Below are 22,593 nucleotides of genomic sequence, written 5' to 3'. Positions count from 1 at the left end.
TTCAAATTGAATTTGAAGCAAACAAATTCAGATAGATGGCTCTGTTTAAGGCTATAAATTCAGCAGTATCTAAATATCAACATTAGGGATTGAGTAGTGATTAAATTTAATCTTTTCAGTGGTTTATATAATTTTAATTGTTACAGCTCTTCTTTACTTCTTATCTACATAAGTTTACAAGATGGGAAATTTACCACAGCAACTTATTAAACTTCCATCTGCTGATGAAGTTCATGTGAGTCCACTGAAAGCCCCAGAACAGCTACCAATGGACCTTGAAGTGAGATTGTTTTGTCAACAGAAGCAGAAATATTTGACTGAAAACAAAACAGAAATTTTAAGACTGTAACAGAGGAGACATGGAGGCCTTTATTGTTTAACTATGTTTATAGTACAGTGCCACATCTCTCACCCACCATGGCCCCCGACACACATTAGTCAACAACTTTTAACCACCACCGTGCACACACACACATACACGCACACACTCACTCCCACTGTAAACACTGCAGGCTTAAAGAGTGATACCAAAAGCAAGTGAGGCGTCAACCGTTTCTGTCGACAGCGTCCGTTGTCAAGAGTTCAGAAGAGGATGACAGAAAAACTGAAATGTTACTGTCATTGATTGACTTTTTGGGAACAACAAAACAATGTCCTGTTTTCTTGAATCACTTAAGTCAAAAAACCCCAAAACAAAACAAAATAAAACACACGCACACACACACACAATCAAGACTCTCATTCGACCAAATATTTTTATCAAAGTGTAGTTAAAGTGTTTCATTTTGAATGCTTGCAGTAGGCAGAAGGGAGAAAAGTGAAGTTCTGAAGTGGAACATCTAACAATGATTATGTTCTTTCCCAATAATCCTTCCTATAGGAAAAAGGCCTTGTGTGTCGATTCCCTTGTGTGGTCACAGGGTGCAACGTCTGTCTTCCCAATCCCACCTAGAGCTGCATTACCTTTTCGCGCGAACAAAGTACAAGGCGTTGGTTTTAGGGTAGTACTTCACATTCTGTTTTTTGTCCATGAGGCCCCCAAAAATGATGAGCTCACCCCTGCCCTGCACCACAGTGTGAAGGCTGGTCTCCGGCGGCCCTGTGACTGCGGCGGGAGTCCCGTTCCCGTAAACTCTCCAGGACACCACACCGGCAGATTTGGCCCGTGACACATCCAACACGTACATCTGCATGGGCTTGCAGTTGAGAGACTGGTACAGAGGTTTCCCTACGTTCAGGCTCTGAGGGGGGTGATGGCCGAGACGCCGTGCAATAGGTGGGATAGCATGTCCATCAGCTCCAGCAGCCTGTGGAGGGCTGGAGGACGATGACGGAGGGGTACCAGGAGGACCTGCTCCTCCTCCAGGAGAGGCTCCCTGTGTCTGAAGGGAAGACGATGATGATGGAGACGGTAAAGATGAGGAAGATTTGTTTTTCACTGCCTCCAGACCTCGTCGTAAGGCAGCGGGGGACACTGCTCCTGGGGGAGTGCACGGGGAGCCTGCAGGAGGTGTATGGAGGCCATTAGTGCTGGGCACCTCGGGATGGTGAGCAGCCGAAGAGGGAGACTCCCAGCCATAGTCTGAGGAGGCAGGCGGGTGAGGGCGAGAGGGAGGAGATGCAGCCTGGGCTGGGCTGGTCCGGGGTGAGGGGGAAGATCCATTTAATAACGGGGGCAGTGGAGGAAGAGGAGGGCTGTCAGGGCCTTGTGAAGGAGAGGGCTGTTGGGATGACGATGGGCTCCCATCTCTGGCACTTCCTCTGGCTGAAGGCCGGGGTCTCAATGTGCCCCACCGACCGTTCACACACGGAGCCTCTTCAACAGCTCCTAGGACAACACCGGCGGCCCCGCTCCGAACAGGAGACTGAGAGCGCAGGGAAGGCGGTTCAGGGCCCAGAGGGGCAGGTGTGGCACTTATGGGGGAGGGCCGAGAGTTAAGACTCGGGCTGAGTGGTGCACGACCAGACGGAGCCTGTGAGAAAACCACCACACATTGGCCCACCTTGGGGGAGGGTTGAACAAGATGATAAAAACAGACACATTAGTCATTAATTTAATAATTACGCACACAGATGTAGAATAAGACCGACAGATGAGACACAAACTTACTCTACAAGCTGGGTGACACCAAAGCTCCGGAGCTCCATGGTCCTCGTTTTCCACCTGCAGCTGCTGCCACCTCCATGGTGGCGCATCCATGTGAAGCAGCCAGGCATCCTTGAGGAGCTTTAAAGTACAAGACAAACAGGATAAATCAAAACTGCAATCAATGATGGTGACATGAAACCTTTGCTACAGGAAGAGATACAGATATATTTTGACACTGACATGATATAAAACGATAAACTTACAGCATTGGGGCCTCCACAGCCTCCCAAGATGAGCAACGTCTGATCGTCAATCACAATCTAATGGGAAAACATTTAAAAAAGGTACCATTTAATTTAATATTCGACTTCAGTGGAGGTTACTCAATTTGAAGGTGCATGGAAAAAGGAAAGAAGTCTCAAAGGGTTAAAATTTCAACAAGAACACATTTACTGTCAGATCTGTATGGGACTGTGTAAAAAATCATTTCAATGAGCAATAAAATGATCTATTGTCACAAAAGAGTGGATTATTTAGTGTAACATAAATGTTGAAGCAGTCTTACCTGTGACTGGCCTCCTCGCGGGTGTGGGGATGGTCCAGATATGGGTGGTTTAGACCAGGACCACTGCTCCAGATCCAGAACCCAGACCTCATTACTCCTGATCAGATGCAACAGAGAGAACAACATGAGGAGCCGAACTCACGAATACGATCAATTTAAATATAATTACATCTATTTGTTGGATTGTGGTGAAATACTACAGGTGGCCCAGAGTCTCTGGATTGCGCATTATTAAGACATTTTGATAGATTTTTTGCCAGGTTGCATGTTTCCAGGGGACAGTTGTGTTTTAACTACATCTCCTTAGTAAATGATATAACCGCAATCACCTGACACCTGATTTAATGACAACTTTACTGCATACTGACAAGGTGAAACACTGCGCTACATGCCTTGTCAGCTTTACTTTAATATTTTCTATTCGGTTGTTGTATAACGTGTATTCAAATACAAGTAAGACATGCATACATTTGACGTGCTCCTAAAGACCCCCCAAACACCACCATGGTGTTTCCAATAACAGACGAAGAGTGGCCGGCCATAGGTGGAGGTCCTTGGGTTGTTACTATGCAGTTCCACCTGAGACAACAGAAGAAGATATGAATCATGCTAAGAAAGAAAAAGTAAATAATAATTAAAAGTTAGACTGTACTGAGTTTCAACTTGTTCATCACTTGTCAAAACTAAATCCTTTAACTCCTGAAGTCTCTCTCACCAGTTCTTTGAAGGAGAGTAGGTGTGGATTTCATCAAAAAATCTTTCTGGTTGGTGCAGTGGATAAGGGCTGGGGCGAGTCCATCCCCCAAACAGCACTAACAGATCTTTGTGCATTACTAGAGTTGCTCCAGCTTTGGGAGATGGATAAGAGCCTGCGAGAGAAGAGAGCAAAGCTGTAACTATTTCCAATATGCATCTATAACCTGATAAATATAGCTCAAGTTTAATGGAGGAAACTATATTAGATCAATCAAGACTTTTTTAGCCGACTCGTATTTCATTTATAAAGTGAAATGGCTCAAAGGAAATGGAAAACATGAAACAGCAACACTAGGCAATGCTTTTTCCACTTCAGATCACAGAGAAGTGACAAGAATATCTTCAAAAACATGACAGGAACATTAGATTTATGATGCCCTAAAACCAATCCTTTCCCAGTAAATGCACTTTATAGAGGTGACACACAGAGCTCTCTGCCACTTAATCCTTAGTGTGCAATTTCATAAAAAGGGACAACAAGCTCTTAAGTTTAGAGTGATACAATGCACCAGTCAAATCATTTCACTAAAATCTCACTTCATCAGTGCTTCTTTGTTTTTAATTTTTTTACTGCCATCTCCTCACGTGTACTGCCGTTAAGCATCTGACCAGTACTCATCAGTGCTGGGTGGTATGACCTAAAATTTCTATCTGGGTCTTTTCACAGTACATCACTTTTATTTTTTACATGAATGGGCCTTTATATAGGTTTACAGTGTTTCATTCTACTGTCAATAATACATAGTTTACATTAATTGCTTGGCTAACTCCTTCGAGATCTATATCCGGGTCAGCTAAGAGGACCACACTGTTATTGATCCAGGCACGTTGGCTTGTTTACATGAATGAGTCTGACTTTCACTGCGGTTACACTGTAAGCAAACTAAAAAAAACTAAGTGCAATGATGGATTGTCCCAAGTACTATTACGAGGACAATCATTTGTCATTTCACTTTGAATGACCAAGCATATTCATTTGAGCTGAAGTACACTGAGAGGAGCTAAGACGTACAATAATGGTGCCTTAGAGAATCTGCTGGTGTCCCTGCAGTCACTGCTCTACTGTCTACTGAAGAGGAAAACTATTTCCGCAATCCAACTTGTTGCTGCCTGACTCGGAAAATCTACAAGTGACTACATATGAGAGCAATTCCAGCTGAGTAACTAGTATGCATATAAGAGTGAGGCTGGCTGGGCCAAAAGTTCAGCTCCACACTGTAAGAAAAGAGCAATTACAAAAAAAATGTTTATTTCTAAAGCAATAGGAAGCTGCTCCAATAACCATCACTATATACATGAGGCGTTGTTCACCCGAAGCTCAATTTGAATCTCTGGAATCTCAATAACTACCTGGCTAGCTACCGAGCTGTACCTAGCATGTCACAATGTGTCACAAATTATGACAAATAAACAATTTGGGTGACATGCTGTTCTACCCTATTAAAGAGAGTTAGCTATAGGTTATTAATTGTCATCTTATACAATTATAAGCATGAGTAAAAAGGTTATGCAGTTAATAGGGGTCCCCTTTCACTATAATCTACACAACGTGTCTCTACTGTAGCGCTATTTGCACTGATTACATATTTTGGTGCCTGTTTACCTATTTATTTCAGATATGCACCGGTATGGCAGTATATAAAAATTCATATTGTATAGTAAAATTAAAATTGGTATGTCGAATGAATCAGTATACCACCCAGCATTAGTATTCACTAGTGTGAAGGGCTCTCCCACTGTTCCCATTATATAAGGCCAATACGTAGTTACTTTTTTAGCCGAGTCACAGACTGTCAGAAGAACAATGATTTCTCTTTACTGCTGGCTTTTAAGGCTTGTAATATACTCATACCTGAGGCTAAAGGGCGGATCCACTCCTTGCTGTTGAGGTCAAGTCTCCATAGATCATTGAAGGCAGCATTGCAGCTACTTTGAGTGCAACCCCCAAACACATACATGGACTGGTTTGAGTCATAATAACATGCACCTGCAACCCAAAATAATACAATTTAACAATCAATAGGAGGCAAAGACACAGTAGTAGAAACACAGGAACAGCAGAATGAAAATTAATTAATTTCATCCTTTATTTGAAGAAAATAATCAACTTCATGAACTTATTGGAGAAAAGGTGTTTTTATTAAACACTATATCTTGTGTAACTCATTTTGACATGACGTATGGTAAAGCAGCAGATACTGACTGTGTGAAAAGCGCTGAGTGATAGGTGTTCCTGGATATGGGTATGTTCGACTTTCCCACTGGATATTTCCCTCCTGTACAGCTCTCAAGAAACCATGGTAGCACTGATAAGCAACACCTAGTTCAGAGAAAATATTTGTAAGCAACCGGAGCACAAAAACTTCAAAGTTAACCACAAGCACATTGAATGAATGTCTACTTTTTTAAACTTTAAATCTCAGGTATTTTAAAACAATCCTTCACTGCTTTGCTCATGGTATCCCACTCACACCCCCAGTTTACCTTCTGATTCAGTTTTACATACGATTATGCAGACATGAGAGTCATACCTTTAATGAGGCGGTACCACTGCTTACATACGAGTGCAGCGGTCTTGTGCTCCTGGTAAGGTGAGAGAAAGGAAAGAATATATTCGAGGACTTCCTCTGGCAACTCCACCATTGTTCTCCCCCCTCCTTTGGCACTGCTGTCCATGTTCCCCTCTTGCCGGCAGGAACCCATCTTTGCCTCCACTTCTTCTGTTATTCCACCAGTCTCTGCACCATCGTCCTCTGTATCCATGGCAACAAAGCATCCATCGTCATGGTCAGGGGATCGGGACATTATTTTCTGCTGAGACATGGGGAGACATGGTAGTGATGTATGCTCTAATAGTTCATGATGTTCAGCTGTAGGTTTACCACCAGCTACACTAAACACTACAGGTCAGTCATCACACTGGACTCACACATTTCACATCTAACCCTTCATATTCTTTACTGGATCACTACAACTCAGATTTTAATAAGGATGAAGCTTTTTAAACAGGTCCTACCCAAAAAACCCAATGACCCCAACACAAAAAAAGCCGTAACCAGCTTAAATTCTGGCACGGCTTCCTCTGTGGCATTTAGTGCTTTATTGTTACATCCATTGTCTGAACCGGGTGGTGCCCTTTCTTTAGTGTGAGCAGCTGGCTCCGCCACACAGCACGTCCCACTCACATCGTTAACTAGCTGTCGTTAGCAATCACATAGAAAATGAAATATTGGGCTGCTGATGCTCTTTATCATCTACAGCTAAACACATAGTCAAATCCCTAAAACATGTGACGCCCCCTTTTTTGATACAGATCGATATGCGAGGGACTAATTGGCGTTAACACGTTGATGAATTTCACGTTTGATCCTGAGAGAATATTATGCTAGCACCGGCTAAAGCTAGCTAACTTATCAGGAGCATTTTAGCTAACGGTGTAGCTGCAGATTACGCCTTTTATATCACACACATCTACATAAATACACACGGGAAAACACCTCCACCTCCACTAGCTTACTGACACGACACTCCTCCTGCACCACATCCCCAGTTACACCCTACCAGCTAACAAACTAGTGAGCTGGTGTCCTCTTCCTTGTCTGTTGCTGATAATCTTTGCTAGCGTTAGCACTAATTAGCTCCTTTAATGTCAAGATACTCTGTCCGTGAAATGGTGACAATTTAATCCTTTCGCCGTGGCAGCGTTATTAATACCGTTGTTTTAGACTTGGTGTGCAGTGGGCTCTGAGTGTGGGTCTTTCCTCTCCTCTTCCCCAGTATCAGCTCCGGAGCTTTCCCTGCAGCCGCCAAACAGTCGCCATCTTCCGCTGAGTGGACGGCGTATCCTCCGCAGCACAGCGACGCTCCGGCGGCCGCTGCCAGTCTGTAGCAGCAGCAGGGTGGGTCCTCTGCCTCCGACACTGCGCCCCCTGCTGTACAGTGGGGCATGTGCAGAGGCTGACACATTTATCAGCTCAAGTAGGGAAAGTTTATATGGGCTCACATCAATTCTGAGCTTAAAGATCCCCTCCAGACATGTTTTAATACATATAAACAGGGTTGAGAAGGTTACTTTGGACATTTTCTAACTAATGTTTTCAACCCATTAAGCACACTAAAATCTAAGTTTAGGTGTTTTTCATGGATGCTGATATGAATTATAAGGGAGATCAATTCTTATAGGGCAGGATTGATCTCTCATTTGAAAATGTGTTAATTAGTTCATGTAGATTTTGAAATATATAATAAATAAAGATATTTTAGCCCATGTGTGTTCAAAATAAGGTCCATGTCATGATTCATTAACAAAAAATAAAAAATCTTAAAGGTCGGACTTCAGATGTAACCCCCTTTGTAATCAACATTTTCACAAGTAACTGTAATTTAATTACACATTTTTTTCTCAGTAACTGTAACGGATTACAGTTACATTTATTTTGTAATTAAATTACATAACGCTATTACATGCAACTAGTTACTCCCCAACATTGTATATAAACCTACTGTGCTTGAAATATTGCTCATCAAAAATCAAAAATCTATGAATATGCCAATATGTTTAATTTCAAAAATGTACCTACTGGGAACAAGATGTCCCCTGCTTCACTTTAAACTCCATATTCAGTGTATGTGCACTGCAGGTTTTACAACACACTAAATTGCCTAGTGGTCCCTGACTGACTCCAAACTAGTGATGTGATGTCACCTTGCTCGTAGGTACACACCTTAAACCCAAATTTAAGGTGAGCTCAGAGACACTTTCTTCCTTCAGCAGATGAATGAGAAAACTGTCTTCAAGTGTCAAACTCCGCACAGTGAAGCTCAAATATCCAACTGTAGGAACAAGAAGAAAAACTTATTTCTGAATCTAGGGGGAATTGAAGATTTGTAGGGATAATCAGGATTTTGTGATGCCACAACTACTTTGGGTCACAATCATGGTTCACTCTGCATCTTCAGTGTGTATGATGCAGTAGTATAATGCTTGAAAATGAAAAATAGTTCTATAGTCATAGATTGTATTTTAATTTTATTTTAATTTTTTATGCGGGAGAAGACTCTGTCTCCTTCAGGATTGACTACAAAGTCCTGAAGTTCACATACAAATTCATTAACAGACATGTGTCTCCCTACAGGAATAGATCACACCACAAACCTCCACCCGCACCCTCAGATTTGCCAGCAGCTTGCTCCTCTGGGCCTCCAGTACTAAGCTCCACACCACTAGGGGGTTGACCCTTCTGCACTGCTGCACCACGCTTGTGGAAAAGCTTTCTTGAGCATCTGAGGGCAGCACAGACCCTAGACCATCTTTTTATACAGAAAGGTTTTTTACATCTGTTCTTTACACTAACCATACAATGTTTCTAGTAGTTTACAGTTTACCATAATGGAAGAAGGCACATTGCACCATGAGTAATGTTATCTACACAATTTATTATTTACCTCCCAAATGCACACATATGTTTTAATGTAAAAGTTAAACAACAAGTATTAAAGATGTGTTAGATTTTTATTTGCATTCAATCATAACAGGGGTTATATAATTGCTTCAATTACATAGCCACTGAAATATATAGGTGACATCAATATGAACAGGCAATCCCCTCTATGTCCATCCCCAAGTAAGAAGGTGAGTATCTGAGAGTGATTGCAAGATTGACTAAATAAATCAGAAAGCATCATGATTTCAAACATATCCATGGGCACAGTACAGGAAGCAAGAGATCATCAAAGTCAGCATGTAGCTCATTTTTGCAACACTACTACAAAGCTGAAACCATAGTACATCTGAAAGTTTGTTTTACAGGCTTTGGCTTTTTTAAATGATAGTTAAAGTTGTCAAAACGATATGTGAAATTCCCCACATTTTGTGCAAAACAGAAAGAGCATTTCTATGTTACCATTTGCAAATATTTTACCACATTTCGGCAAATGACTCAGTATAATTGTCTACAATTTGAACAATTGGTTGTATCTTTGTGATCAAAATAGATCATGTTTCTTCTCAGTAGAAGTGTTAGAATTGTTTTATTGTGTATGTCATCACATACACAATAGGCTATCTAATGTTTCGTGAGCTGTATTAACTAGGATTTGCCAGCAGCATGATAATGGTGCTCTGACATTCATTCAGTCGACAAATAAACGTGTATATCAGTTTAGACAGACAGATGAATAGAGCCTGAAAAGTGACACCTGCATTAGAAAAAATGTCAACTTGCACTAAACCACCTGGTTTAAGCTCTCCATAACTCCACCTGTTGTGAGTAATATTCTATTAATCAATTCCCCCCCCAAAAAAAATTTACTTTAATTTATGTTAACTGACGTCACAATTATACCACAGTTGTATGACGTCTTCTCTGATAGTGATGTCAGATCTCAATTTCTGGTTACTTGACGTCATCAGCGACGACCAGGTGAATAGGTTTGAAATAGGACCAATACCAGTACTCTGCTTTCTTGCTTACCAGGTTGAGCCTTGCTGGATCCCTGGTGCAGGTCAGACGCACACTTTCCACGTCTGTACCTCAGCTAGTAGGACTACTTTGTTGCTATCCCTTTTTTAGTTTTATTGTATAGATATAGGCATAAGTTTTCTTTTGCATGGATATATGTGTACGTTTTTTTCAGGTGCTGTGTTCGTGGTGGAGGCTCCGCATCACTCACACAACAATAATAAAAAGCTCCATTAACTTAATAAAATCCCTGAATATCACTAAAGTGATTGTTTCAATGAAGCATACCAATATAAATGCCTAAAAATGCAACAGTTAAATTTGTCGTAAATTTAGCTACATCTGTTCTTTAATTATATTTCAGCAAAAGAAATTACTATTCAATTAAAAAAATATATTTTTAAGATATCCATAATGTTTGGGTAAATATCAAAAGATTTGACAAATTGTAATTATACCCACTAATTTCAACACAATCCCTCTGCTCTACAAACTGTAATCGCCTCCTCCTCCCCAGGACTACACTCAGCATCATGGGCCTTCTGTTCTACTGCCCCTCGTCTATGGAGTACCCTCACTGACCAGCTGAGGGCCCCACAGATTACTGAGAGTTTTTTTTAAAGGATTTATAACGTTTCTTTTTAGCAGAACCTTTGTTTATTATTTTATGTTTTATTCGTGTTTTATATTGATGTTTCTACCTTGTAATACATTGAGATTTGCTTCAAATGTAAAGTGCGTTACAAATAAAATATATTATAGTATTAGTATTGAGCTCATAGTGGGTGATGGTGGTGTAGGGTGTATTATATTGAATGGTGATATGAGAGAGAGAGAGAGAGAGAGAGAGAGGAGGGAGAGAGAGAGAGAGCGAGAGAGAGAGAGAGAGAGAGAGATAGAGAGAGAGAGAAAAATATGATATTTATTTAGTGTCCTCTAACACTCATCTGTGTTGAGACTGGCAAAGCAGAGTCAAAGGGCAGAAAGACAAGCTGCTGTAAATTAATTGTCAAAATACTTATTTGCATTTAATCATATGAACTTGTGAACATTTTTGTCAAATTCTGAGTATTTAACTTCTCCTTTCAAAGGTGCATGAACATATTGATGCATTTCCTGGATTGTGATTCATTGTCTCGTGTCTTCGACAACTCACACCCATGCTGTTCTGCTTTTAAGACTTTTCCGGTCTGAATTCAGATTACTCAAGTCAGTTACACTGACAGAAGGAGCTTGATTCAGCCTTTCAATAGTCCTGGACATTTACAGACTACAAATACAATACATGAAGAAAGAAAGACTTTCACATTGGTGAAAATCAAGATTCAGACATTGTTGGACATTCAAAAACCACAAACTACTATATATATTAAACTCCTTTTTAATTACCTTCAATAGAAAAGTGTGCTGTATTAATCTGAAATAAAGCCACAATATGATGTAATATGTGCATGTGTGAGAATGTGAGAGATCAACTTTTAATTTTGTGGTTTTTGAATGTCCAACAATCTCTGAATCTTGATTTTCACCAATGTGAAAGTCTTTTTTTCTTTCTTCAAGTATTGTATTTGTAGCCTGTAAACTTCCAGGACTATCTAAGTGCTGAATGGAGCTCCTTCCATAAGTGTAATGGACTTAAGCCATCTGAATTTTTTAGTTACCAGTATCTTCTTCCCTGTTGTAATGTGATGTAACAGTGTACCGGAAAAGCCTTAAAAGGGCAGCAGGGCGGGGCCTGTGAGTTGTTGAAGAAACGAGAAATGAAATACAATCCAGGAAATGCATCAACATACTCATGCTCCTTTGAAGGGAGTAGTTAAATACTCAAAATCTGACAGAAAATTTCACAAGTTCATGTAGACAGATTCAGGCACCACCCTGCTTCTTTTTAAGGCTTTTCTTTCAACACTTCCCTTCATTGCAATTAATCTCTGCACATTTAGTCTCCATCAGAAAAAAACAGGCTATAGTCACTAACAATATACTGGATAACACATTTTCCATTCACATCTCTGGTAAGTTATTCCAATTACCTGCAAATGTTTTTGGACTTTTTGCGCACACATCTTTGCCCCCAGGAAACCTTCAAGGTGTCAGCTGCTTGAAAGTAGGATGAGGTTATTTCTTGGTTTGGCTCTGTTTGGCTGAATTTTAAAATGCACGGTTTGTAAATCAGATATGCGCATGTGTGAGAATGTGAGAGATCAACTTTACATTTTTAAATTAAAAAAACTTTATCACTTTAAAGTCAAAACTAACATGAAGGAAACAATGAGACAAATGTTACTTTTGGCACATTTAGGATTTTTATTAAAATTATTTTCAATTATTATATCAATTATATTATATCAATTCAGCATATTTTTACAATCGTTTAGTATTGCATACAAAACATTTTCATTTTATATTTCCTGAAATTCTTCAGATGTTTCTTTCTGATTCTACACTGTCACAAGTCATCAGTTCTCACATGATATCTGAGGAACATGGTAAAGTCGTAGCGGGCTGCTTTTCCCCAGAAATGACTTGAACAATTTTCTGAAGTGATGAACGACTGCGCTGTTAAATTGTTCTGTGATATTTTTTCTGATGGGTGTCATTGAACTGTTATCAACCATTTCCTGCCACTCTTTCTGTAAATGTTCACAGACTTTATCGTGTACTTCTGGTAGAAATATGAAAGAATGAATGATCTGTTTTCCACAGTCCAAATGTTCCTTTTTCAGACCAAATGAACTTTCTGCCTGGTTTAAAAGGGTTTTTCGAGCAGATTTAATTTGCTCACACAGTGTGTTTTTATCACGGTCTTTGACATGTGATAGTGTGTTGTAGATATCACTGCCTCTAAACAGCTTTCCCAAGTTGTTTTGATCCAGTTTGAAAGGGATGCCCTTGCATTTTTCAATATATGAATGAAAATCACTGCTGGGACATGAGATGGTGGAATAGGTGAGATTTTTAAAATAATTTGGACCACTTAATCCCCAAAACTTAGTGAATGCCACATCAGTTAAAACTTCATAATTTTCATACCATTCATAAGATTTGCCTAAAAGTTGAAACATGCAAGGATCAATTTTGTTTTCCCTTTTCAAACATGGGCTATTGTATGTGTAAATCCTAATATGTTGCACCATTTTTCCATCATGGCGTAGAAACTCGTCCAGCTGTTTGATTACATTTTCTTCACTGTGTATTGCTGTTTTAATACTCACTCCACTTTGGTTTAACCTTTGAAAATCTGGATAAACTTCTGGAAATATTATTTTGTTTTTGTTCCTCATGACAACAATAGCGAATGCATACTGCTTGTCTCTTTTAAGGTTTTCTATATTATAAAATGGTACGTATGATTGCCATTCTGTGTCAAAGCAGACTGTGTTCTCTTCATGTCCTGTATTACAACATTCTTCCATTATACGATTATACACTTCTTCTTTGTTATAACAGTTTGTTGTTTGTTCCCATCTATCTTTTAACATATGGATCATTTTCAGGTCCATATGCCTACAATCTAAAGTTGTTGAAAAACTGGCACAGTAGTTTGTGGTTTTTGAATGTCCAACAATCTCTGAATCTTGATTTTCACCAATGTGAAAGTCTTTTTTTCTTTCTTCAAGTATTGTATTTGTAGTCTGTAAACTTCCAGGACTATACAAATAAAAATTGATTGATTGATTGATTGATTGAGGACTATCTAAGGGCTGAATGGAGCTCCTTCAATTATATATAGAGACTTTAAGAGATCAGCTTTTAATTTTTAAATGCACGGTTTGTAAATTTGCAGAGTGCAAAGTGCAGAGTAGTTTTTTCTTTTTTTCTTTAGCACACCGGGGAGCTGGGGTAAGGGTAATCAGATATGCGCATGTGTGAGAATGTGAGAGATCAACTTTTAATTTTGCAGCAGCAGGGCGGGGGCTGTGAGTTGTTGAAGAAACGAGAAATGAAATACAATCCAGGAAATGCATCAACATACTCATGCTCCTTTGAAGGGAGTAGTTAGATACTCAAAATCTGATAGAAAATGTCACAAGTTCATGTAGACAGATTCAGGCACCACCCTGCTTCTTTTTAAGGCTTTTCTTTCAACACTTCCCTTCATTGCAATTAATCTCTGCACATTTAGTCTCCATCAGAAAAAAACAGGTTATAGTCACTAACAATATACTGGATAACACATTTTCCATTCACATCTCTGGTAAGTTATTCCAATTACCTGCAAATGTTTTTGGACTTTTTGCGCACACATCTTTGCCCCCAGGAAACCTTCAAGGTGTCAGCTGCTTGAAAGTAGGATGAGGTTATTTCTTGGTTTGGCTCTGTTTGGCTGAATTTTAAAATGCACGGTTTGTAAATCAGATATGCGCATGTGTGAGAATGTGAGAGATCAACTTTACATTTTTAAATTAAAAAAACTTTATCACTTTAAAGTCAAAACTAACATGAAGGAAACAATGAGACAAATGTTACTTTTGGCACATTTAGGATTTTTATTAAAATTATTTTCAATTATTATATCAATTATATTATATCAATTCAGCATATTTTTACAATCGTTTAGTATTGCATACAAAACATTTTCATTTTATATTTCTTACATTTCTTTCAAATATGTCATTTCACACTATCAAAAATCATCAAATTCTCACAAAGAACCATAACGTATTCACATTTTTAAAAAATTACATATACACATACAATAGCCCATGTTTGAAAAGGGAAAACAAAATTGATCCTTGTATGTTTCAACAAATTCTTATGAATGGTATGAAAATTATGAAGTTTTAACTGATGTGGCATTCACTAAGTTTTGGGGACTAAGTGGTCCAAATTATTTTAAAAATCTCACCTATTCCACCATCTCATGTCCCTGCAGTGATTTTCATTCATATATTGAAAAATGCAAGGGCATCCCTTTCAAACTGGATCATAACAACTTGGGAAAGCTGTTTAGAGGCAGTGATATCTACAACACACTATCACATGTCAAAGACCGTGATAAAAACACACTGTGTGAGCAAATTAAATCTGCTCGAAAAACCCTTTTAAAACAAAAATGCAGACCTGTAAATGTGCATAATATGTCTCCTTAAAATTTAATTTGACTGTAAGACACTTACAAAAGATAAGAGAAACATAGTGTTTGCTCTTTGCTTGTTCATTAATGTTCTTGAATCATGTGTTATATGCAATTAACTATAGCATCCACTCTTCACATGTCTTGTCTCTTCTCTTATGTGTAAATGGTATACCTGTGTTTTGCATCTTGTATGTGAGTATGGTCTATCCTTTTTCCAGGTACGTGTAAGTCTGGTGGCCGACATTCTTCCAGCTCTTGGTAGAACATGGAAGCTACTCATCATCTTCACAGATCCAGTTTTTCCTTGATGGAACTGACGGTCACAGGAAAGCGTTTATTGTATAAACGATTTTGATTTTGTGATAAATAAAATGGATTTGACTTGGCTTTGTTACCTCAGCATTAGCTTAATTTCATCCACTTAACATGGAAATAATATATTGAGTATCTTGTGATACTAAAAAGACCAGTGTATTGGCTGCCTTTGGTTAAATCGTCAAAGTTTATTTGTGTTCTTTAGGTAGGCCATGTGTGTACACATGCTACACCTACAGTGTTATAAGTGGAAACAAAGATTATATAAAACATACTTTTTAAAGGATAACAGACACATACAAAACATTGAGCTCTGTTGTGTGTGTGAAGCTTTGTCACCTAAAAAATTGTCTTCATTTTCTTTAAATACTCAGTGGCAGAACAAGTATTCAAATGTTTTACTTAAGTTACAGTAATGAAACACCCTAGTAAAAGTACAAAGGCATTAGCAGCAAAATGTAAAATATCAAACAAAAAATACTAATTTCATCACTGAGACGGATATTTTACTATAAATGACATTAGATTATTAATATTGAAGCATCAATGTGTAAGCAGTATGTTACTGTTGTAGATACCGATTAATAAATGAGAAAAAATAAATAAATAAATAAAAAAAAGTTCTAAGACAAAAAGAAAAATTTGATATGAAGTTAACTATTAACCATAGCTCTGAAGTAGTAATGTAAGAGTAAAAAGTACAATATTTCCCTCTAGTGGAGTGTAAGTATAAAGTAGCATGAAAACGAAATACTCAATTAAGGTACGAACACCTCAAAATTGTACTTGAGTACTGTCCACAATACACAATACACACAAATAATACTCACATATATGAAAACCATCACAAAAAAATAAACAGTTGAACAATTGAAATAGGACAGCAAACATCAATGAAGGCATGGCACCAAAAACAAAACAAAAACAAAACAGAACAAAAACAAAATGAAAAGAAAAATCAGAGGCCTTAGATCATAACATAATTGCAAGAAAAGATTTTAAAATGATGTACACACAAACCATCATTTAAATATGCACACAAAGCAACAACTACACACTGATAGTATAAATGAAGAACACTTGTGGGTTTTGCTTTTTTCCGTGTGCAGGGCAGCAGTTTGACATACATTTAAACACAAATACACTAAATACACAATACTAAATGCTTTATCTTGTCTTCTTTGTGGGTCTGGCCATAAGACTTCATTCACATCACAGCATAGTGCTAAAGCTCTGATTTGTAAGTGAACTGATTTTCACTGCCACAATGTGGAAAGGCAATTGGCAAAGTAGTGTAGCAATGTAGAGACCAATGACAGTTTTGCTAGAGGTGTGTTATAATATTACAAACTGAGTGTTAAGCAGTGAACGTGCACTCAGTTTGGCACATGTGTTAAATGCATTACAAGTGTTAGTGGTTTTAAAGACAGAGCTTCATGAATCACTCTAAGTGTGTTAGTGTTTAAACATTCAGTAAAAACTTATTTCACAGTCATTTTCTTTCTGGGCGGCGTGATGACGTCAACAGAGGCCGAGGTGAACGTGGTGACGTCATATTTAAAGTAACAGGCAGGTTGCCTTCAGTGGCGGTTTAAGCTAGCAGGCTAACACGCGGCCAAGGAACGCTTTGCTAATCTGTTCACTCTTTATTCGCCTGAAAAGAAAACAATATCTCCCGACAGGCCTGTGTGAACGCTGCCCACCGCCCCATGCCTCTGTGTGCGGGGACGGGACACAGTTAGCCGGGGGAGCCGAAGAGGAAAGCAGCTAGCGGTGCTGTCCAACATGGAGGATGAAGAGGTTGCAGAGAGCTGGGAAGAGGCGGCGGACAGCGGGGTGAGAAACACCAACCTCACATGCTGTGATTATCGAGGCTGTAGCTAACAGGATATGAGTTTGACTGCCATCTAACCACCCAGCAAAGATCCGTAGTGCGTCGGATGTGTCTAGTGCTTGAATCCATGTTTCTGTTGTTGAAGTGCGGCCACAGACTCTGCAGGCCCTGCTGTCCCCACACGACGTGGGACTGAGCCTGCCGTCATGTTATTGTACTTGTTGAACGAATATGAGCGTCTTACATGTGAAGGGAAAACCATGTAACATCATCACAAGAATTATTTAAACAAAGTCGAGAGTGCCCTATAATATCCCCAATGTGTAGGCCCGCCCATTGCGGAAACGACAGGCTGCATTGAAGTAATAATACTACAACAGTGAAGTATGTTCATGGCTACTGCGTATTATTGATCCAGTTTAATATTACAGAGGCACTGTGTTGTGCCTGTATGTGGTATTGGAGAAAGTGTCTCAACAGTTATGTTAGTCTGAGTACATATTATGTATGGGTTATTTCTTAATTATGGATTATTGTTGGTATCCTCTTATCCTGACTATAAAAAACATCATACTGAGATATGTCTACAGTTGATTTGGTTTAAAAACAGTATGGGATTTAAACTTTTGTGTATAGAAGTACATTACATATGTAGTGAATTCATAATTCATAATCTTCATGTTTTCAGGGCACTGGCTTTGACAGACAAATCAGTTTCTCAACACATGTAATCTGGTCTTTGTAAGACTGTGCTCTACTGAGTGAAGCAAGTCTATAGGCCTATTGTTCAGTGTATCTACACTTAAAGACCAAATGTATTGAAGTATGTGTCACACAGCACGTTTTATGTGATAGCACTACAATCAGCGTGTTTACCTGCCAGGCTATGTGTAATGGTTACTGAATATTGACCAGAGATTAAAATGTAACATCTCTCTCACCGTAGCAAGAGATTATTGGTTTGGTATGATTGAATTCTTTCATATCTGTCAAATGTATCTTGTCTTAGATGCTAGCAACAAATTAGCAATTTAGAGATCCAAACCTTGAGAACATGTGCAATACAAGTCAGTGAGACATGTGTACAGAGACTTGTTGGACTGTAATAAAAGTGTGTTTTACTCTACTCATTAATATGTATTTCTCTGCAGGAAATAGAGAGAAGATTTGAGGCTAAGCTGAAAATAAATCAAGAGGCCAAGTAAGTAAACAAGAAATGCATTGGAAATGTATCATAGATGGTAAGAATATAACAAGTATTTTTCCAATAGTTTCATTCCTCACACATGTTCTCTGCACCTTTGCAGGAAATCCAGCTTGAGTTCAGGTGGTTCACCTGTGCGAACGGCTATTGTAATCCAGGACGACTCTCTTCCTGCAGCACCACCACCACAGATCAGAATTTTAAAGCGTCCTACGAATAACGGTACCGCAGGAAACCCTGCATCCTCATCCCGTCCTTCTCAGCAGATGAAGTCTTTGGCGCAGCGGGAGGCAGAGTATGCAGAGGCCCGAAAAAGGATTTTGGGTAGTGCTTCTTCAGATGATACGCCTCAGGACAATCCATGCCAGGACAGGTAAGATGTTCGTAAAGCAAAAACAACAAAATAAATCTCCACACTTGTTATAATTGAAAATAAAATACACTGTTGGATAAATCAGATGTGAAGAAATCAACACTTTTTATGATTTATTCTCATTTATCTTCGCATCATCAGGCCAGTTCGTGTGAGTGTGCAACAAACATCAGAACCAGTACGTCCAAACAATCATGTGATCCGCCAGCCGACCGGCCCAGACGGCACCTCAGGCTTCCGACTCTGCAGATAAACAGGGGCTGCTGCTGCAAGGAATAGGCTCCTCAGAGGGCATGAGGGGTGGCAGTTACTGGGGTTGTGTGTGGTGTGAAGAGCAGAGTGGTGGGACAATACTAAATTTGACAGACATTAGAAATATGAAGACGCACCGTCAGACGAATTACTCCACCCTCTCTCTACTCTGCTTACTGGCATGATCTTTGACTTTCGCCTTGTCTTCTCCCCCTGTGGAACAACGCAAGGGGCTGGCAGAGATCAGCCAAAGATCCAAAACCCCTTCTGTTCCACACTGTGAACAGGCTTTTGCCTCACGTCCCTACACACTGTGATACTTTGACGTACCATGAGGTGCCCTATGATTCTTACTCTCATTGGCCGGCCGAGTGCCAGGGCATCAGGTGTCTGTCCCTTCAGGGAGAGTAAGGAGAGCTTGTGAATCTGTGGGATGCCCCCGGAGACATGCAAACGAGCGAGCTGGCCTTTCCACTAAAGGAATCGGTGGGAAGTGGAGTCAGTCATGGCTGTGTGTCCACCGGGAAGCTGGGTTCAGTGGAAATAAAGTGCTTGACAGTGCCGAGAGTTAACTATGGGTTCAGCAGCTTGAGTTTAAGGTGATAGAAAGTCATGCTGATACAGTGCTTTCAGTAAAAGTGCATTGTGCTCAGAAGTGTTTTAATACTGTAGTTGCATTGCAATGGGAGCAGCCCAGACCAGCACTTTCCACAGTCCAGAGGCCTCTGTTTGGCACTGGTGGCTTTAAAAGAAATGTCCGGTGGGCACACAGCCTGTGGCCAAAGATTATGTATTGAGAGGACAGAGTGTCACTAAATCTAAGCTTATTCAAGCAATAATAATGAAATTACTCCCTGTTTTTGTTTTTTTTACATATTGTGTAATTATCTGTATTGTTTTCTTTTTTCTTAAGTTTGTGGGGTTTTGTAGTTTCTGAGACATGTTTAAGTCAGAAGATCAGTAGTTTAAAGCGACTAGTTGCTGTAGCCTGCATAGGATCCTTAATTGATAGTGTCACATTAAAATTTTATGAAAATAGGAAAGGTCTGACCTATTCATGAATTGAAAAATCTGAAGTGCATAGTGATGCATTAATGTCCCTGCTTGTGTTGCCTTGCTTAGCGTAGCTAAGGTTGAACTTCTCTCATAGCCAACGACAATGCATCTGTCCAGCAAAGACTGTGGTTGGTTTTTGCATCAGTTTTAGTATATATTGACTGATTGTGAGCTATTAAAATGATGGTTAGTAAATGAGGATAACTTAGCCACACGACAAAAGTCTGTCAGTAGAGATTGTGCTAAAAACCAGAAAAAGTTCATCTTTTAATCTGTGTCCTTAAGAATGAAGCCAAATTCCACTGTCTGGTCTTTCCAGCAGTGTTTTTCACACAGCAGGATTTTACACCATTGTTTGTTTGTTTGCAACCGATTGAAAATAAAGGTTTGCAAACCTTGAAAACCAACAATCTAATCAAATGCCGATGACTTAGCAGCACTGACAGTTACTGACAGGTTCAAAATTAATGATACCTGCAGCATTTTTTGACACTTGTATGCCTTAATGATAAATGATCCCTGTGGTTATATATGTTCACTTTCCAACGCGTAGAGCTCGTTTATCTAGTGCTGTTTTGTGCGCTCGTGATAGGTTCATTATTGCATTGAATCAACTCTACATAACTGCACCAAGCGAGAGTTTTAGCAAATATAAAACCAGACAAAATAAGGGTGCGGTAATGTTTTTCTCAGAGACATGCTCCGTGACTGCTTTCAGCATAGTTTGTCCAAATAGTTTCTTGTGTCAGTAAAATTGAAACGTTAAATTATACGACTAGCTTTGAGCAAACGCTCTATTAAAAACTTACAACTACGGTTTCATCTGTACCGCCTGTTTTAACCTCACTAACAGCTGAAAATTAAGACCTTTAGGTTCAGAGGAGTACATCGTTCACTGATGATTTCTGGGAAATGAAATTACCCTTTTGTTGCTGTTCAGTTGTATATTGCAGTTACTATATCTCAGTATTTTTATTTTATGGTAGCATATACTGAGTACTTTTACATGCACATAAATATCCTAGTTTTGAGTCCTATTCTGGTTTTGATCTTATTTGGGATATGATGTTTAAATGTATAAATGATGACAACAGTAATCAGGTTTCTGAGCATCTGTGTGCAGTTGTATCTTGATGCCAAAACAATTTTGTACCAACAGAGAATGTTCAGAAATCTGAAGAATAAAAGATATTTACAGTATACAGGTTTCTCAAAACTGGGATACGGCCTTATCCAGGTCTCTGAAACCAGGACATGATGTTTACATGTGCAAACATAACCTGAATTCTCAAAAAACAAACAAACCCATCATAACCAGCATACTTGTGCACATGTAAACACTCACTGTTAAGAGGAGTGGACCAATAACATCATGAATACATGCCCATAATACACTGTACTCAAGGATCAGGTGCAATTACTGAGATGAAGTTTATATGTAATCATTTTAAACTGATAATTAACAGTAAATAAACATCACCACCACCTACGGTAAATAACCATCCTGTAGCTGTGTGATCTACCCATGAAGCTTTGTTTCAGTCCTTCACGGCCATCTGTCTAGTTTGAGGCTGACTTGATGTCATTGTCATTTTGAGACTTGAAAACACAGATGAAAATTGATTACCCTTTAATAAAGACACTTAAAATGAAGAGAAGTTGATATACGTTTGTTTTGTGAAACAGCTCAGTCCTTCAGCAGAAGGTTGAATGAGTATGAAACATATATCTGTGAGGATTCTCAGTCATCCAGGTCATGGTTATTCAAGGAGGGTTGAATTGAGGGCAACAAGTTCAGTTACCCTTGAGTTCAATTGCCCTCAATTCAACCTTCCTTGAATATGAGGCATATATTTTCTTATAGATCAAAACCTCTGTATTGGCCACATGTATTTTTTCAGTGATGCAAACTAAATGTAAATTCAGTCAAAATATCAGTCTAGATGTCATCAATAAATGCAACACAATGTTTTAACAAATGTATTTGGGACTGGTTCTCATTCTGCCTTCTTTCTTTACATGTAATCTTGGAAGTATTGTATCCCAGAATTCCCTTTGTGACCCATATAAAGGTAATAAAACTTTAATCTGCAATGCTGCAAACTCTGCTTGAGGGAAATATTCCCCAATTTAGCACATTGTAATAAATGTATTGAGGAGGAAATCTGAAACTGTTTGTTTTTTTAAAGGTTATGTAAAGACATTTACACAGCATGCATTTTTTGCTGACTACAACCCACTGATAAATATAAATGATCTTATCCAGAAAGTGAGAAATAAATCCTTGATTTTACGAAACTGATACATGAGCTTTGCACATTACAGACATGCTTCTGTCACCATGTAATATGATTTCACAAAGCCTGAAACTGGAACAGATAAAAGGAATTTAGTCATGGTAGATTTTATTGATCACATTTGGGTTTTCCCTGACATGATAAAAATGTCTGCTGTGAAAAGGGTCAATACTGGGACAACTGACAGCTAAATAGAATTCAGCTATTATTCATTTTATTATGCCTTTTACCCCTGTGACAAATGTCTCCTGTCAAAAGGGAAGTCTGACTCAAGATGGAAGCTGGTCAGACAAAAATGAGCAGCAGCAAGT

The 22,593-nt window shown here is 39.0% G+C and overlaps 2 protein-coding genes and 1 long non-coding RNA gene across 3 annotated transcripts; 2 read left to right on the top strand and 1 right to left on the bottom strand.

Moving 5' to 3' along the window:
* Positions 1–348: 348 nt before the first annotated feature.
* fbxo42 (F-box protein 42) lies at positions 349–7,246 on the bottom strand. The gene is made up of 10 exons (XM_062416601.1): positions 7,125–7,246; positions 5,942–6,221; positions 5,614–5,730; positions 5,263–5,397; positions 3,370–3,523; positions 3,123–3,233; positions 2,655–2,751; positions 2,353–2,409; positions 2,111–2,227; positions 349–2,003 (listed from the first exon to the last, which is right to left on the bottom strand). The coding sequence occupies exons 2-10, from the start codon at positions 6,213–6,215 to the stop codon at positions 960–962; spliced, it is 2,106 nt and encodes a 701-aa protein (XP_062272585.1). The 5' UTR covers positions 6,216–6,221; positions 7,125–7,246; the 3' UTR covers positions 349–959.
* A 6,566-nt stretch (positions 7,247–13,812) lies between these two features.
* LOC133978044 (uncharacterized) lies at positions 13,813–15,337 on the top strand. The gene is made up of 2 exons (XR_009924987.1): positions 13,813–14,069; positions 15,170–15,337. It is a non-coding gene; the product is annotated as an uncharacterized LOC133978044 (long non-coding RNA).
* A 1,515-nt stretch (positions 15,338–16,852) lies between these two features.
* LOC133978056 (SUZ domain-containing protein 1-like) lies at positions 16,853–22,185 on the top strand. Its single transcript, XM_062416398.1, has 4 exons — positions 16,853–17,102; positions 18,252–18,301; positions 18,408–18,677; positions 18,819–22,185. Exons 1-4 carry the CDS (start codon positions 17,052–17,054, stop codon positions 18,928–18,930), a joined length of 483 nt encoding a protein of 160 aa, XP_062272382.1. The 5' UTR covers positions 16,853–17,051; the 3' UTR covers positions 18,931–22,185.
* The last annotated feature ends 408 nt before the right edge of the window (positions 22,186–22,593 follow it).

The sequence above is a fragment of the Scomber scombrus genome, chromosome 3, assembly GCF_963691925.1.
Source record: "Scomber scombrus chromosome 3, fScoSco1.1, whole genome shotgun sequence".
Lineage (NCBI taxonomy): Eukaryota > Metazoa > Chordata > Actinopteri > Scombriformes > Scombridae > Scomber > Scomber scombrus.
This window is presented reverse-complemented; position numbering and strand designations above follow the sequence as displayed.